At 33.5% G+C, this 16,786-nt stretch overlaps 1 protein-coding gene across 1 annotated transcript in view; it reads left to right on the forward strand.

Moving 5' to 3' along the window:
• MTREX (Mtr4 exosome RNA helicase) overlaps positions 1–16,786 on the forward strand; it is a 77,197-nt gene that overhangs the window by 56,991 nt on the left and 3,420 nt on the right. Inside the window, exons 22-25 of the mRNA XM_019743136.3 lie at positions 2,145–2,308; positions 5,834–5,939; positions 9,132–9,188; positions 12,037–12,199. Coding sequence (XP_019598695.1) covers positions 2,145–2,308; positions 5,834–5,939; positions 9,132–9,188; positions 12,037–12,199 — 490 coding nt within the window. The remainder of the gene's footprint in view (positions 1–2,144; positions 2,309–5,833; positions 5,940–9,131; positions 9,189–12,036; positions 12,200–16,786) is intronic.

A 16,786-nucleotide genomic window follows, 5' to 3' on the forward strand; every position in this document is an offset into this window, starting at 1 on the left:
GGGCCCCTTCTCCCCAATTGTCTATAAGGTCCTTATATTGAATTTTTAATGAAAGAAACCTATGAAGAGTTAACAATTTAGGGGAAAAAAAACACAAGTCTCTTGATTGCCTAGTGAGTGCAGGATAAATTTCACATCCCTTAGCCCTGCCTAAGAAGCCTTCAAAATCTGACCACTCAACTGTCAACATTTTAAGTGCTCACACCCTCTGACCCAGCTTTCCCACCTCTAGAAATTGAGACTGTAAAGTGAGGCAGTACAAACATGTTCTTGTAACATTGTTTGAAAAAACAATCTTAGTGTTTCATCAGTAGAGAATTAGATGTATGAATGGTGCATATCACACAATGGAAATCAACATGGCCATTAAAAAGAATGAGGTAGACTTATACGTAGTCTTTAGAAAAGAAGTCCTAATATATTCAGTGGAAAAGGAAGCTGGTCTCAGTTTTGTGGGGGGAAGCCCCGATGCCTGTGTATCCATGCATTTACAGACGTGGATGTCTGTGTACTTTTAAAATGTGTAGAAAAACATCTAGAACAGCATCCAGTAGAAATACAATGTAAGCCACATATGTAATTTAAAATTCTTTAGTAGCTACATTAACACGTTGCGTACGGATCACGAGAATCTTCACGAGGGATTTAAACCCCGCCGTACGCAACGTGTTGAAAAGTGGAAAGAAACAGGTGAAATTAATTTTAATAATAGTTTGGTTTAACTCAGTAGACCCAAAATATATTTCGATAAAAATTATTGAGGAAAAAAATCTTAGTGAACTCTCTTCTCCTAACTAGCAAGCTTTATATGCCTCCATAATTAATACGGTCTTCTGCTGTCTTCATCTGAGCATTCTTAAAGAAACTTTAGAAAAACAGTTTTTTTTGGATAGGCCTGATAAATCATGCTAGGTAGCATAGGTTTGTTTAGCATAGAAAACATTGCTTCTTATCCTGAGAGCATTATGACAGCACACCTGTTCATAGAACTATAAATAATTGCTACGTGCTTGGATTCTAAAGTCTGATAGCCTGGATTTGAAACCAATCTTCATCACTCACTAACTCCGTGATCTTGACCAGTTTACTTAGCAGTCTCTCTCTGCTTCCGTTTTCTCATCTTTGTAAAATCCAGATTTAATATTAGTTACCTACCATATATGATTGCTATAAGAATTAAATGAAATAATGTAACACTGTAAATAGGGTACACAGTTGGCTATCAATGAATATGTTTCTGACTACCATAATTGGCTTTCTAATTTTTACGCCTCAACTGAAGCTTAGCATATTGTCTGCAAAATTCCAGAGTCTTTGAATTTCAATTTCTCAATCCCTAAATTTTACTTCCTGTCAGTGTTTTTCTGAACTTCAGGTCTCCACTTCAGGATCCCAGTGTTTTCTTGCTATTGTGCTATCCTATTCTCATCACAGTTGAACAAATGTAATATTTACTTGATTAACTGAATTTTAAAACTCATTTATTCTAAAGGATGGCCTCAATATATATTTTTCTTTTCAGCTTTTATCTCTGTCTATAGAATAAATACCTATTCCTTCGCTAAAACCATTTCCAGCTTAAGTAGATTTGTGATGCCATTTGAGGACAGAGAAGGAACACTTCAGGGCATCATAGGTAGTCAAGAGATAAGATTCATATACCCTCATCTTTCTTTCCCTGTTCCCTAAGCTACCCCTCATGATTGTCAAATGAATCCTGTATTGGAAGAGCCTATCTTAATTTACCACTGACTTTTTCTACCTCCTGATGGTTACCTCATCTAGTTGATGGCTATCCAACTCATTCCCCTCCTTGTTTTAAGCAAGAGCCATGCTCTATTGCCCAACTTCTTTAGCTTTTCACAACTCCTAAACCTTACTCTGCCTCAAATTTTTCAGATGGACATTTTATATTTTCCATATATTTAACACTTTCGCTAGTATTTAATAACCAGATACATGTTCTTCTTGTGTAATATCCTGGGAAAGTATGAAATTCCTATATTCTGCCTCACACCATTAAAGCTTTGACAGAGAAGTATGTTGTAAAGTGTCATAAAATATTTTTTCAGGTCATAAGTAAATCCCATTTTACTTTCTTCACTTTATTATTGAACTTCCCTTTATACTTTTATCTGCCTTAGATTGCAATAGATATTAAATCTGCAAAGCGAGAACTAAAGAAAGCAAGAACAGTCCTACAAATGGACGAGCTCAGATGTCGCAAACGTGTTTTAAGGAGATTGGGATTTGCTACCTCTTCTGATGTCATAGAGATGAAAGGACGAGTGGCTTGTGAGATAAGCAGGTAAAACCTGGTTGTTCCAGTAAACTGATTATAAAATGGGATACTGTTTTTTAAATGAAGGCTATTAATCTTTTAGAAAAAAATAGCTGTCTTAAAAATTACAAAGTTTGTATAATACCTTCTATATTAAAGGCAGGTTTCGACCATGAAATTGAGAAATTAGAAAAGGAAAATTAAAAAAAAAAAAAATCTCTTGGATCCCATTAATTAACATAACATTAGCTTTTTATGTATGTGCTTTTTCTATATTTTAATGCATGTGAGATTTTTGCATAATGGTAATCTCAGTCTATACACAGTTTTGTATCTTTTTTAAAATATGAACATTTTTCCACATTGAAACTTACTCTAATAACCATTATTATCCTGTTATATGTATAGGAGATTTTATTAAAGTCTTGGGCTGCAATAGGGTATTACAGCATAGCGTCCGATAGGCCATAGCTTTAGATTGGATATAAGCTACTGTCTGTTTCAGTAATCTTTTGCCATATCAAAAATGATCTTAAAATTGAATGACATGAAACAACAACGTTCTCCCTGGTGATTTATGTGGGTCAGAAACTCAGGAAGGGCCCACTGGATGGTTCTGGCTTGTGGTCCCACATGACTGCCATCAGCCTGAAGGTATATCTTGTTTTGTCCGTAGTCATGACCATTATGTTCAGTGAGTCCATAAAAGACATTGAAAGTTTTTTTATGTACATATCGTGGCCCTAATGGACGAGGTCAGAGAAGTACAGACCTTGTATATGGTTCCAGACATTGCTGATAAAGACTTTTTCATATTCTTATTAATCATCTAGTTCAGATGTTATGAACTCAAGTGTCTGCAGGGGCCCGGCAGAGACTGGCGAACAGGACAGTTCTTGGCCACCAAAAGGGGGCAGTGAATACCCACCTCCAGTTAGTTGTTACAAAATAATGTGATAACAGAGTTTCCAATTTAGAAAAGCCAACAATCCAGAATTTTAGGTAAAATCTCTTGATTTTTAAATGTTCACAGACTAATTCAGAATCATTTTTTTAGTCACTGTGTGAGCCAAATATTTCTTCAAATTAGATTTGCCCCACAGTCTTCTAGTTTGCCTTTAGCCTCTGATAAAGTTCAGCTTTCCTACTCTATAATTAAGAAACGTAAGCACCATAAGGTTAATAATTTACCTCGTATTAAATCTAGACCACAACACTGGTTTACTGATTCATCGGCCAAAATTAATGTTATTGAAACTATTTCTTTGTGCTATTACATAGTATTTAATAATTAATATAGAAATTAATTTCTCTTAGGTATCTGCAGCTAGATTTAATCTTAGAAAAATGGTATTGATTTTATTCTAAAAAGAGAATATTTAGAGAGGTGGAGATAACATATGTCAAAGCATGTTACCTTTCCCGCAGATTTGCTTCTCACTCTTCTCTTATTTTGCTGAATAAAATCCAGATACTAAAGGCAAAAACTTGGGAGTCATCCTAGACTCCTTCTCTTTTCTCTCTCTTTTCATATTTTCCTGAGTAGTTTCCTCTACCTCCATGCACTTTTGACTACTCCCAGAGTATTCTTTCCAAAGCACAAATCCTTTCATGTCATTCTTTTGGTAAAAGTTTCTTGATGATTCTGTGTTGCTTTTAGAATAAATTCCATAATTTAATGTGTTCTTGCCCTTCCCTCTTTAGCCAGTCTGTTGCCACATCCCACACATTGATATTTTTCGCTTAGCATGACCTTTCTCTCACTCCCACCCCACATCCTGCTAATTCCTGCATATTTTTTCCCAAGATCTTCTGAAACTTGGTCTGAATTTCTATAATCCGATTTTAGATTCTCAACATTTTTAATATAATTGCCTGTATCAACCTCTGTTAGATCACTATCATGTGATTATTATCTTTGTTGTCTGCCTGACACATTAGACTGTAGTTCCTTGAAATAATCTTGCCTTATTTGTATTGTCTTCTTTGCTTGACTCAACTCGCAGTTTACCATCAGGAACCCAAATTTAGTTTTTAACTTTGTTTTTGAATAAACTATTTGTAAAGATTACTAGTTCATGACTTTTTTTTTTTTTAAGTCTTCCAGAAAACAAAATTTTGCTGTTTTAAAAATTTTAAAAAGAGTAACATTGTTATAATTACTGAATGGATCACTAAACCCTTTAATAAATGTAAGATACCTTATGCATCCTTGATTATGGAATTGTAGAAACACCATCTCTGTGTAGACTGTTTTAGCTTTTGTTGACACAGCTGAGAATTCAGAATTTTTCATTTTCCACCAATGATGACGAGGAGAAAAATAACCAAGAAAGATATTTTGCAATTACTGTATTACATAAATCAGAAGATAAACACAGAGACAAAAAACACCCTAGACAAAGTGATAATGGTGAACTTAATCATACAAGCAAAATCTCAGACCCTCAAACTCAAGAATCAGTGAGTTAATAAGTATATTTCTAAGGACAAAAAACAATTCTAAGATTCTTATATAACTTACTCTCTTCTGTTGAACAGTAAGGACTTATGTAATGTTTTGTTATAAGTTGGACCATCCCATTTTGTTACAAGGATTTGTAATAAGAATATTTCATATTTTATGATTTGTGCACTAAATTTTTCTTGGTAGGGTTTTTAAGTGGTCAAATACTGAAGATGGTTGTAAATATCAGGAAGGTCATAAGAAACATGAAAAAATTTGTTAGACTGATTATTTTAATCTTTATAATTAGAATCTGAATGTGAAAATGTATAATTATGGAGCAAAAAAGACTTTCCTCTTCAATGAAATTATAACCTCAAAGTTTTTAAAAATATATTTTAACAATAAAGAGGAAACAAAACTAACGATTAGCTCGAAACTAAAAGAGATGTATTTAACATTTGGAGTCAGTATGTTTTGATGATGCATGTGCAAAAAGGAACAAAAGTAATGATGTTGTGCCTATTAGACATGTATTTGAAATCGGGAATCATATTCACTGCATGGATGTTGTCCAGATTCGTGGATTGATGAACAGCACTTGTTGCATTCAAAGGCCATTGCACACCTCGGTTATATACATTCTCAGCAGTACGAAACTGTGCAGTAAAATTTGTGTCTGCTATGGGTACATTCTAATTAAGATTTCTAATAAAGTTGTTTTTTTATTATCCTTTTATTTTATAAATTATTTGTAAAATAAAGTTAAAAACAAAATGGTCCTTGGATCCAGATAATAAATGGATAGTGATGACTTTTTTCTGGTATAATAATGGTTGTTTATTTCAATAAATATGTGCATTTTGGTACTTACTAGAATGGGAAATACCCATTTTAAATTTATTATTTGTATAGTACTGGTAAATATAAAGATCTGCCATTTCCTTAGTTAAATAAATCTTTTTCGCTCCTCATTGATTACTCCTTATGGTCAAATGATGCATTTTGTTAAAAACTACATCTTAAGGATGTGTGTGTACATATGTATGTTTTTATATTCTGACATTTGAAATTTATTCTCTTTGTGTTTGTGTGTGGTGGTGTAGCGCTGATGAGCTTCTTCTAACTGAGATGATGTTCAATGGCCTTTTCAATGATCTGTCTGCAGAACAGGCAACGGCACTACTGAGCTGCTTTGTGTTTCAAGAGAATGTGAGTTAATATATTTAGCACATCTTATTTATTAATTCACATATACTATAATTTTAATATGGATATTTTTAATTATAAAATATTACTTCATAGTTACATAATATGGGTAATGTTAATTAGAAATCAGTATAACTTTAACACAAATATAGTAAGATAAATACATATACGTAATTAAATGCATATTATCAGAAAGAAGAGTGAAATCAGATTTTATTTTTGAACGATCACCATTAATCAAAGTCCAGGTTTTAAATTTGTTCTGTAACTCAATGCATTGTTTGAAAGTCTGGTCTAGTAAGACAGTCCTAAAAGAAAAAGGTAAGTGAATGTGAAATTAGGCAAAATTAGTGAAAATAAAAGGGGATGGTGAGGTTGAACCTTCTTCCCAATACTGGAGAATAACTAGGAAGCCACTGATCCTACTAGAGGACATAGTCTAAATTTTCATAGGCAGGTTTTATGGTAGTGGCCAGAGATTTTCATTGCTAGTGTAGCAATATTTTTTCCATGTGAGTAATTACTTCACTTTCTCCATCTCTTGAGAAAAACAAAAAAGTGCTAGATGGAATACCACAAGAACATTAATCACCTTTCTACTTTATTCCAAAACCTCATATGATTTATTTTAAAAATGTAACGTGCATGTTTAACATTTTAAATCTTACAATTTGTCCATTGTGGATGAACTGGACAGAATAAGACAGATATTTGCCTTCTAAAAATAATTTCAATATTGCTGTCTAAATTTTTAGAGGATTTTTTTGTACCATGTGCTTTTTTTTTTTTTTTTAATTGGGAGTACCATATACTCTTAACTTTTAAGTAAATTGTGTAAAACAAATTGCTTTTTTTAGTTCTGCCATTGATCTGTTTAACTTTTAACTATACCTCTATTCATTAATCAGATAAAATACATAACTACTTTTTTAAGTAGACAGGTGCTTTTCTCTCAGCTCCCTGATTACCAATTAGAATTACAGCTATAGGGGCAATGAAAACAAATAGGACAGTAATCCAAAAACAATTTATGTTCCCCTGAGAACGCCTGCTATGCATCTATGAAGTAATTTGCACGTGAAGAATGCATTACTTTGCAAAATCTAGTCTGGTTGTTATGTAACTTAGGTTCAAAATTTTATTTCATTAATTTCCAAGGTAATTGTTAAGAATGTCAAATTTTCTTTGACCAGATCTAAGGTTTAGAGGGTGTCTGAGGATTGGTGGTCTTCTACCTGCTATGTCAAACTTTGTCTTGTGGCTAATTTCAAGCATTGTGCTTTTTTTTAAATTAATGTGGCACTGCAAAAATCCTGTCCTCCAAGAGACCAAGTTTGTTACCTCTTCAAAGGAGTTGGACTTAGCCAAAACACGACTCTTAATTAAATATTGGGGCAAGACATTACTATATGTGTTTAAGATTTGTTCAGTGAAATCACACTGTGTTATTTGTAGTGTCATCAATTCTTATGGTGGTGCCTTTCAACATCAAGGTGAAAAATTACATTAAAAGTGACATGGAATTTTTTTTGATACTTTTAAAAGAATGTTTTCTAGCCAGAAAGAAAGATAAATATAGTAAGATACTTGTTATAAATACATCGTATAGTCTGCTTGATATTCTAACTTCTATTAGAAAATGTGTTCTTTCTAAAACTATGCCCCCACTTTTTTATATCATTGAAACTAAAGACAGCATACAGTCTTTATAGGTATCAAGTAACTACACATTTATTGAGCGCCCACTGTATGCAATGCACAGATCTAGGCTCTAGAGCTAGAGCAGAAATTTTTCCCTTCATGATACTTATATGCTAGTGGATGAAGATAACAATAAAGAAATAAAATGCACACAAATTATGTCAAATCGTGGTAAGGATTGTGGAGAAAAGTGAAGCAGAGAAGGCAGATGGAAATTTCTGAGGGGATGGTGGTGTTATTTTAAATAAGGTGATTAGAAGAGGCCTCACTGATAATTTGAATTGAGGCTTTAAAGGAGAGATGAAGAAACAAACTGCACATACCTAGTGGGAGAGCATTGGCAAAAATCATACTTAGTTTACTTATATCAGGACCAGTACCTTCTACTTACAGTGACCAGGAGAGAGGAAGCGATCAGTAACTGCTGACCATAAATAGACACTGTGTCAAAGACATTTAGCACTTTTGCATTCTTTTCACTATTAACCTGAGAGGTTGAGTTCATTCTGGCATTTTGCTTTTCATCATGATTTTAACAGGAATAATATGGAACCTGGGTCATGATTTATTACATAATATATATACATGATACAAATCAAAACCAAGTCCTATGTAAATACTGATGCATAAAATAAAGGCATATCTATTGCAACTAACCAGTAATTGCTTTTTTAAAAAATTTATAATGATTTTAAATCCTGTCCCACACATGCATGCATACAATTCTAGTAATATTTTTTGTATAGTAAGACTACTTTTGTCAAAATTTGTACAAAAATAATTTCTTTTTTCTAATCACAAGCCTGTAGATTTTTAGGATCTGACTTTATTTCTTTTTGACAGGGTAAGAAACCAACACAGAATTCAAGCAGTTTGTCTAAGTTCATTTGGCTAGTTAGTAATAGACTTGAACTCCTATTGTTCTAGTTGAGAAATTGACAAACTTTTCACTAGTGGGAAAGCAATATTAAGAATACAAACTCAGATTAAAATTTTAACTGTCTTATACATTGTTAGAGAGCTAGAAATACCTGGGTAAAAAAATTGAGGACATGTTTTTAATGTTCTTTATCACAAATTTTCAGTTTCCACAGATTGAGAGTTACCTAGAAGCCAAAACTGTTTGATAGTCAAACTATGATAAAAGAGTTTATAATAATTTTGATGTAACTAAACTACTATGCATGTTCACAGTATTTGCTCTCCCTCAGTTCCATTTATGGTTACAGAAAATAGCTAGTTGAGCACACTTTGCCAATTTAGCAGAGAACTATTTTCCTCTGAAATATAATAGAATATTATAATTTAGGTTGAGAGGAGTGGTATTTTTATGTACGTAAACTGAGAGTTGATTAGAAACTAAATACTTATGTCTAAAGTTTTATAATTTGATATTAATGGATATCATAAAAACTTTGTTTTGTTAAAGCAGGTAGTATGTATGTATGGCATTTTAATTTAGGTTTTTTACATCTAATCTTCATTTTCTTTTAGTCTAGTGAGATGCCCAAATTAACAGAGCAATTAGCAGGACCGCTTCGTCAAATGCAGGTAATATTTTTTCTGAACTACATATTTGATGAATAGTATATTGTAAGATAAACATTTTTAAGTCTAATCATAGTATTTATCAACAGAGACAGCTTCTTTCAGGATTAAAGATGTCATTTGATGTTAGTCATGTCATTTAATGCTATTTATAGCATATACATTTGTGATTTTATGTTAATAATTAAACATTCTCCCCCACCAATGTAATAAATTGTATACAGTTGCTTTGAGTGCACATAATGTGGATAGGCGATACTAACAAGTCAATGCCTGCATTGTTTTCCTTGGGATTAAGAATGGCATCTTGATGGACTAGGATTTTATTCATTTTTCCATTCTAGTTTAGAACAAAGTTTTAAAATATTCTTTATTCTAAGAACATATTTATCACTGGGTCCTCAAAGCCATAGACGCTATAGTAATTAATTTGTCTTACTATTTTCTTAGGATGAACTCATTTTGTCTGCCTTTTCAACATTATGCAGAAAGATAGGGGAAGATGAACTTTTAAGACATTGAAAGAGGAATGAAAATGAATCATAACATAAGTCCCCTTGAATGGAACATTTAGCGTCCCTTAGTATTACTAAGAAATTTAAAATTCCAGAACCACAGAAATCCTTATAGGCAAAGGTGCTTTTTTGTTTTTTGGTTTTTTTGTTTTTTGTTTTTTTTTAATTAAAATTTATTGCAGTTACAATTGTTAGTAAAGTTACATAGGTTTCAGGTGTACAGTTCTGTACGACATCATCTATATATCACATTGTGTGTTCACCACCCAGAGTCAGTTCTCCTTCCATCACCATCTATTTGATCTCTTACCCTCATCTACCACCCCCCTACCCCCCTTACCTCTGGTAACCACTAAACTATTGTCTGTGTCTGAGTTTTTGTTTCTTCATTAGTTTGTCTTGTTCCTTGGTTGTTTTCAGTTTTATATCCCACATATCAGTGAAATCATATGGTTCTCAACTTTTTCTGTCTGACTTATTTCGCTTAGCATAATAATCTCAGGATCCATCCATGTAGTCGCAAATGGCACTATTTCATCTTTTCTTCTGGCAGAATAATATTCCATTGTGTATATATACCACATCTTCTTTATCCAATCTATCGAAGGACACTTCAGTTGTTTCCACATCTTGGCCATCATAAATAAAGCTGCAATGAACATCGGAGCACATATATCTTTACAGATAAATGTTTTCAGATTTTTTCGGTAGATTTTTTGCTGGGTCATATGGTCATGCTATTTTTAATTTTTTGAGGAATCTCCACACTGCCTTCCATAGCGGTTGCACCAATCTGCATTCCCACCAACAGTGTATGAGGGTTCCTTTTTCTCCAACACTTGTTACTATTTGTCTTGACGATAGCCATTCTAGCTGGTGTGAGGTCATATCTCATTGTGGTTTTTATTTGCATTTCTCTAATAATTAGTGATGTTGAGCATTTTTTTGTATGTCTATTGGCCATTTGTATGTCCTCTTTGGAGAAATGTCTATTCAGGTCCTCTGCCCATTTTTTAATTTTGGATTGTTTTTTTGTTGTTGAGTTGTATGAGTTCCTTATATTATTTTGGATATTAACCCCTTATTTGAGACATTGTTTGCAAACATCTTCTCCCATTCGGTTAGTTGCCTCTTTGTTTTGTTGATGGTTTATTTTGCTGTGCAGACGCTTTTTAGTTCGATGCAGTCCCATTCGTTTATTTTAGCTTTTACTTCCCTTGCCTTTGAGGTCAAATTCATAAAATCCTCTTTGAACCCAAGGTCCATAAGTTTAGTACCTATGTTTTCTTTTATGCAGTTTATTGTTTCAGGTCTTCTGTTTAGGTCTTTAATCCATTTTGAGTTAATTTTGGTACATGCTGACAGCAGTCTTGTTTCATTCTTTTGCACGTGGCTTTCCAATTCTCCCAGTTCCAGCACCATTTATTAAAGAGGCTGTCTTTTCTCCATTGTATGTTTTTGGCTTCTTTGTCAAAAATTATCTGTCCATATTTATGTGGATTTATTTCTGGGTTTTCAGTTCTATTCCATTGGTCTGTGTGTGTGTTTTTCTGCCAATACAATACTGTTTTGATTGTTGTTGCCCTGTAGTATACACTGAAGTCAGGGAGTGTGATATTTCCAGCATTGTACTTTTTTCTTAGGATTTCTTTGGCTATTTGGGGTCTTTTGTGGTTCCATACAAAAAAGTCTGATGATGTTTTTGTTTCATTTATCTAAAAAATGCCATTAGGATTTTGATGGGGATTGCATTAAATCTGTATATTGCTTTGGGTAATATGGCCATTTTAACTGTGTTGATTCTTTCAGCCCATGAACAAACGGAATGTCTTTCCATTTTTTTATGTCTTCTGGTGAAGCTGTTTTTGATCGTTTAGATTACCAAGGAGAAAAGAAAGGATCTGATTTCTCATTGTGGGAAAAGAAAATACTCAGATTTACATTTTTTAAGCATTGGTGGGGGGAAAGCATCATTTTGCCATAATATTTGTGTTTCTCTAAATCTGTTTTGTTACTGTTTTTATTAATGAAACAATTAGAGATTAGTTAAATGCTACTCTTGGATAATTTTAATGAAGAGTTTCTGTTTTTTGAAGTAAAGGTATAACTGGGTGAAAATCATGATCCTGACATATTTTTCTTAATTACTTCAACATAAGGGGGGAACTTTGCTGTTCACTTACAATGGAAAAGGCATTGTGACTCCTTAGAAGCAGAATATCCAAATTGTACGAGTATTAATAGGAAAGAAAAAGGGACCTTGTGGAATACTAAAGAAAAAAGTGATATGGGAGATCATAAGTAAGAAATTTTAAGTATATCTTTTATCTTCAAAGGAATGTGCTAAACGAATTGCAAAAGTTTCAGCAGAAGCCAAATTGGAAATTGATGAGGAATCTTACCTAAGCTCATTCAAACCTCACTTAATGGATGTGGTATATACCTGGGCAACTGGAGCTACCTTTGCCCATATCTGCAAAATGACAGATGTCTTTGAAGGTATGGTTACATTTTGTATACATGCATTTCCTTTTGATATTTCCTAGGTACATACATATACGTACTTAAGATGACATTGTTTTAACTAAAAATGAATAATATATTATTTTTAATTTTGGTAACAAAATGGAATCTTCTGCCTATGTAGATCAAAAATATTCTCCACAAATCCTTTGTGTTATTTATTTAATAAGCATAGTCTGCTTGTTAGAAATTCCTTAGGAAACTATTTTAACAGTTTGTAATTCTATGCCAGGTAAACAGATGATGTTGGTAAGTCATATTTGGGTATTTTTACTTTTTGGTTTTGTTCTCTTGGTAATAGCTTAATGGCTTCCTATATAATTCCACTGAAAAATAACAGAGTTGAAAATGTTGTTCATCATTGCATTTCAAATAACAAATGTTGCTTCAGTCAAACTTTTACTGACTGACATGAAACAGATTAGTGAGTAGAATTTTAAAAGACTGGAAAATAACTAAAGAGAAATTTTAAATGAAAAAATAAAGTCAAAGGGAATCTATAAGGAGTAATTATAAGTGAATTGTAGGAAGCAAAAAATAAGCATAGTAAAGAAAACCATATTTAGAAATTGTATTCATTCCAAAAAGGTTGGCTTAAGTACATATTTATAGTGCTGAGTTATATTTATAAAATAAGATATTTACATTGAACTTTCTTAGAAATGAAAATAAATGAACTTGGACTTCATAGAGATTATTATAAGAATATTTTTTAAATTACTATTGTTTATAGATCTATTTTGAGAAAAATTGTATTTTTAACACACCCAATATTATATGCTTTTTAATTGGTATTAAAGACTGACAGATTACTGAGTTTATTAATCATTGATTTTTATGATGCATAGGTTAAACATCTCTGCAACAGAGTACTAAAATGTTCAACTATTGGCCTTTACTCCATTATATTAACGTTGAAATTAACACACGCAAGATTTTAAGTGTTATAGTTTATTGCATGTTATTTTTTTTATTATGGTATGCTGTTTTAGTCCTTTCCCTAAAGTTTATTTCTAAGCTGCCGTTAAATGATCTTTTAGCAATATGGTCCCAAAATCTGCATCTGAACATTGTATTCTGTTACTGGTAAGATCATAAGTAGCTACTTTGTACCAGGCATTATGCTAATAATAAGCACTTTATTTAATTTAGATCTAATCACCAACATAGAAACTCAGGGTAGATATTTCCACTTTGCGCAAGGAGATAGTTTTTAAAAAGTAAATTATTTGGCCAAGGTCATGGAAGTATAGTACGTGATAGCACTGTGATTTGATCCCTGGCCTCTGTGACTACAAGTCACATGGTAGTTGATAACTTCATCTAAGCACCATAGTACCTTATTCTTGAATTTTGGATAACCTAGAGACTTCTTAAATCCCAACCTAGATTATACCATCTCCATCCACTGGAAATTCATGCCTGTAGGAATGGTACGGTCTGTAATATAGTTCATGGTAGGTAGTAACATTTGAGGATATGAGAAGAGGGAAGCATGACATACTCAACTCACATGAGAGCATTGCATAACACCGGAATCCAGGTAAATTTGTGACAGCTTGTGTGTTTCAGAGGCGCATAGGCAATCAAATACAGCGCCACCACTCTTCAGTTCAACATCTTTTTGAAACATAAGGGAAACTTATGACTGTTTTATGCCTAAATAATTCCAAAACTTGTTAATACATAATAGCTCATGTTTATATAATATCTACTTCTCTGAAAAGTCAAACACAATGACATAAAACAATGGTGGTTCATAGGGGAGAACAGTTTTTGTTTTGTTTTTAAGAAAAAATCAAGGGCAAACAGACCTGGAAATCTAGGGAACCCCATAAAATTGTTTTTGTGTATTATTTTCCTGTTTTTTGCACTTAAGTGGAAAATTTATCACAGTATGGAAGATCAATCTTAAACTGCTAAAACTGAAGACAGTTTGTAGTTCCACCCTTAGGAGTTGACCTTTTCCATAGCATATTAGCATTCCTGAAATCTATTTTGCTCTCTTTCAATTCCTTGGGACCATTTTTACATCACAGTTTGCTTGAGAAATCTAAGTTTGAAAATTTGAGGAATTCACTTTATAACTATAACTTGAAATTTGGTCTAACATCAGTTTTCATGTATTTGGGTTCTGGGTGCCATTATATCAATCAAACTTTTCCTAAAATTGGGATAGACCTGTATATTAACTCTTAAAAATGAAACATGTAATTAAACAGGAAAAAAACAAACAACTGAGAACCTTGCTTTACTAGGATAGTATTTCCTTTTTCCAATGTACTGTGTCTCCCCCACCCATCCCACCCCCCTTTTTTTTTTTACCATGTTATTATTTAGTTCTTCCATTTCAGAATATCCATTCTCTCCTCATCTTGTAATTGTACATTCTTTATATAATTGGAAAAATACTGTAATCAAAGCACGAGCCCACAGTAGTGTATTTTTACAGGCAGAAAATGACTACATTGCAACTTTTTAATGTGCTGTGCTCAAACCGTATTTGTTTCTAATTAGATTCTTAATTTTCTTTTGTGTGAAAATAAAAAGGTCTGATCATATCATCATGTGATGAGCCTCAGAAATAGTTTTAAGTATTTTTCAGACATTAACTGGGGTTACTTAACATAATGACGAACACCATGTGTCTGGGGGATGTCTGATGCAAGAGAAGAGTTTATACTGGGATTCAGTTGAGGAATTCTGAAGATTTCATATAAATATTTCCTCTGTTATCACCCTGGGGAAAAAAAATGATAGCATGTAGTTGTTTATTTCCATCAAACTAAATTTGAATAACAATTTAAAAAGTATTTGTAGGGGTTAATGCCTGTGGTTTCAGTCTACTCATCCATGTAGTAGATGCATTGTAACCCAGACAGTGACCATTACTATTTATAAGTCTATATAAAAACAACACTGTACTCTTCACAACACATAAAGAACTTGCTTTCCACTTAGCACATATCATCAGGAAAGCTCCTGTGGCAAATTATTACTTGAAACTGTTTACTGCACTTCAGCCTGCCATAGATTTTTTGAGCAGTTCTGTGTAGTGCATTCCCACACTCTGCGTGTACTACATACTCTTCTTAAATGCCTTTCATCCGACATACAAGTAGTTTTACCCTTCCTTAGGACAGGGTACACCAATGTCATTAGGGATTTTCCAGTGGATTTGTTTTTCAGAAATACTTTGGCTAAAAATGATGGGTAATATTTTATTAATATGTATCATTTCTGTGTTTAAATTTTACTACTAAATGACCTTGGAATAAGTACCTAACACTTAGTCATTTGATGAGTAATGACTGAGACCCTAGTGGGGTCGGACACTGTGCTGGGTGCAGTGGGAGCAGAGAGCCGCTGCCCTCCAGAAAGGGTTCAGCCTAAGCTGGGATTTAGTGGTGAATAGTTGCAGGAAAATGTATTTGTGATCCTAACAACCTCAGGCCAAAACCATTTAAATCACCTAGATAAGAGTATTAAATCAGATTTGGGACATGAACTATGGTGAACCACTTTGGGGGACGCTGGAAAGCTGGAGGTGGAAATACTGTTCGGAGAAATGTGTTGCTTTCTATCCTCAATGAGAACGATGCTGTTTTGTTCAATAACCAGATGAGCCTAATGTTTACAAAATTGCCCTTAAAGCATGTGTGCCCAAATGTCCATCAGTGGGTGAATAAATTGTGTCATATCCATTCAAAGGAACAGCATTCAGCTAGAAAAAGGAATGAAGTGCTGATAGTGCTAAAACATGGATATGAACTTGAGAACATATTAAGGTTCTAAGGGAAAGAAGGCAGACACAAAGGCCACCTATTGTACAGTGATTATGGTCGTATAACTCCGAATATAGTAAAAACCACTGAATTGTACACTTAATTAAAAGGGTGAATTTTGTTATGTGAATTATATCTCACTGTGGGTTCTTCAGAATGATAATGTAATCCTGAGTATAAAAAAAGGTCTGTGACACTGAATTGTACACTTTAAAGTGGTGAGTTTCATGTGTATTTTACCACATTTTTTTTTAAAGGCAGTGATTAGTAAGAATTCAAGTTTATTTTCTAAAACTCTGGCAAGCCCAGAAAAAAATATTGGTAACAAATTATTACCTTAGTGTGTTTGTTTCTTGTGAGGGTGATACCCTGGGGTCATGGCTTTGTAGCTTTTGTGTGGCACTTCATCTAGCTGGTCCTGATGGATGTGGCAGAATGATTTCCAAAGCTGGGAATAAGGAGAACCCTTGGACTAGAGAGAACTGTAGTAGGTAGGAAATATGCTGGATAATTCACTCGTTCGCAGCTGTTTTCATTCATCCTTGTGGGGAGTAGCCTTGATGCTGAGGCTCCTGGGGCGGTGTGCACACGAGGACACACACGGTGATTTGATGAGACACTGTAGCCAGTAGCCACAGCCATTGTATGTGCAACCCTGTACCTCCTGGCCTCATTTTATTAATTGTTCTCATGTCATCTGAAAGTGGAACTAAATTTTCCAGAACTTGGCGTGTTAACATAGTGTGACATGGCAGTGCTCCCTGGCTCAGATGTGCAT

This window comes from Rhinolophus sinicus, chromosome 3 (assembly GCF_057876585.1).
Source record: "Rhinolophus sinicus isolate RSI-liver-muscle chromosome 3, RSI-T2T, whole genome shotgun sequence".
NCBI lineage: Eukaryota > Metazoa > Chordata > Mammalia > Chiroptera > Rhinolophidae > Rhinolophus > Rhinolophus sinicus.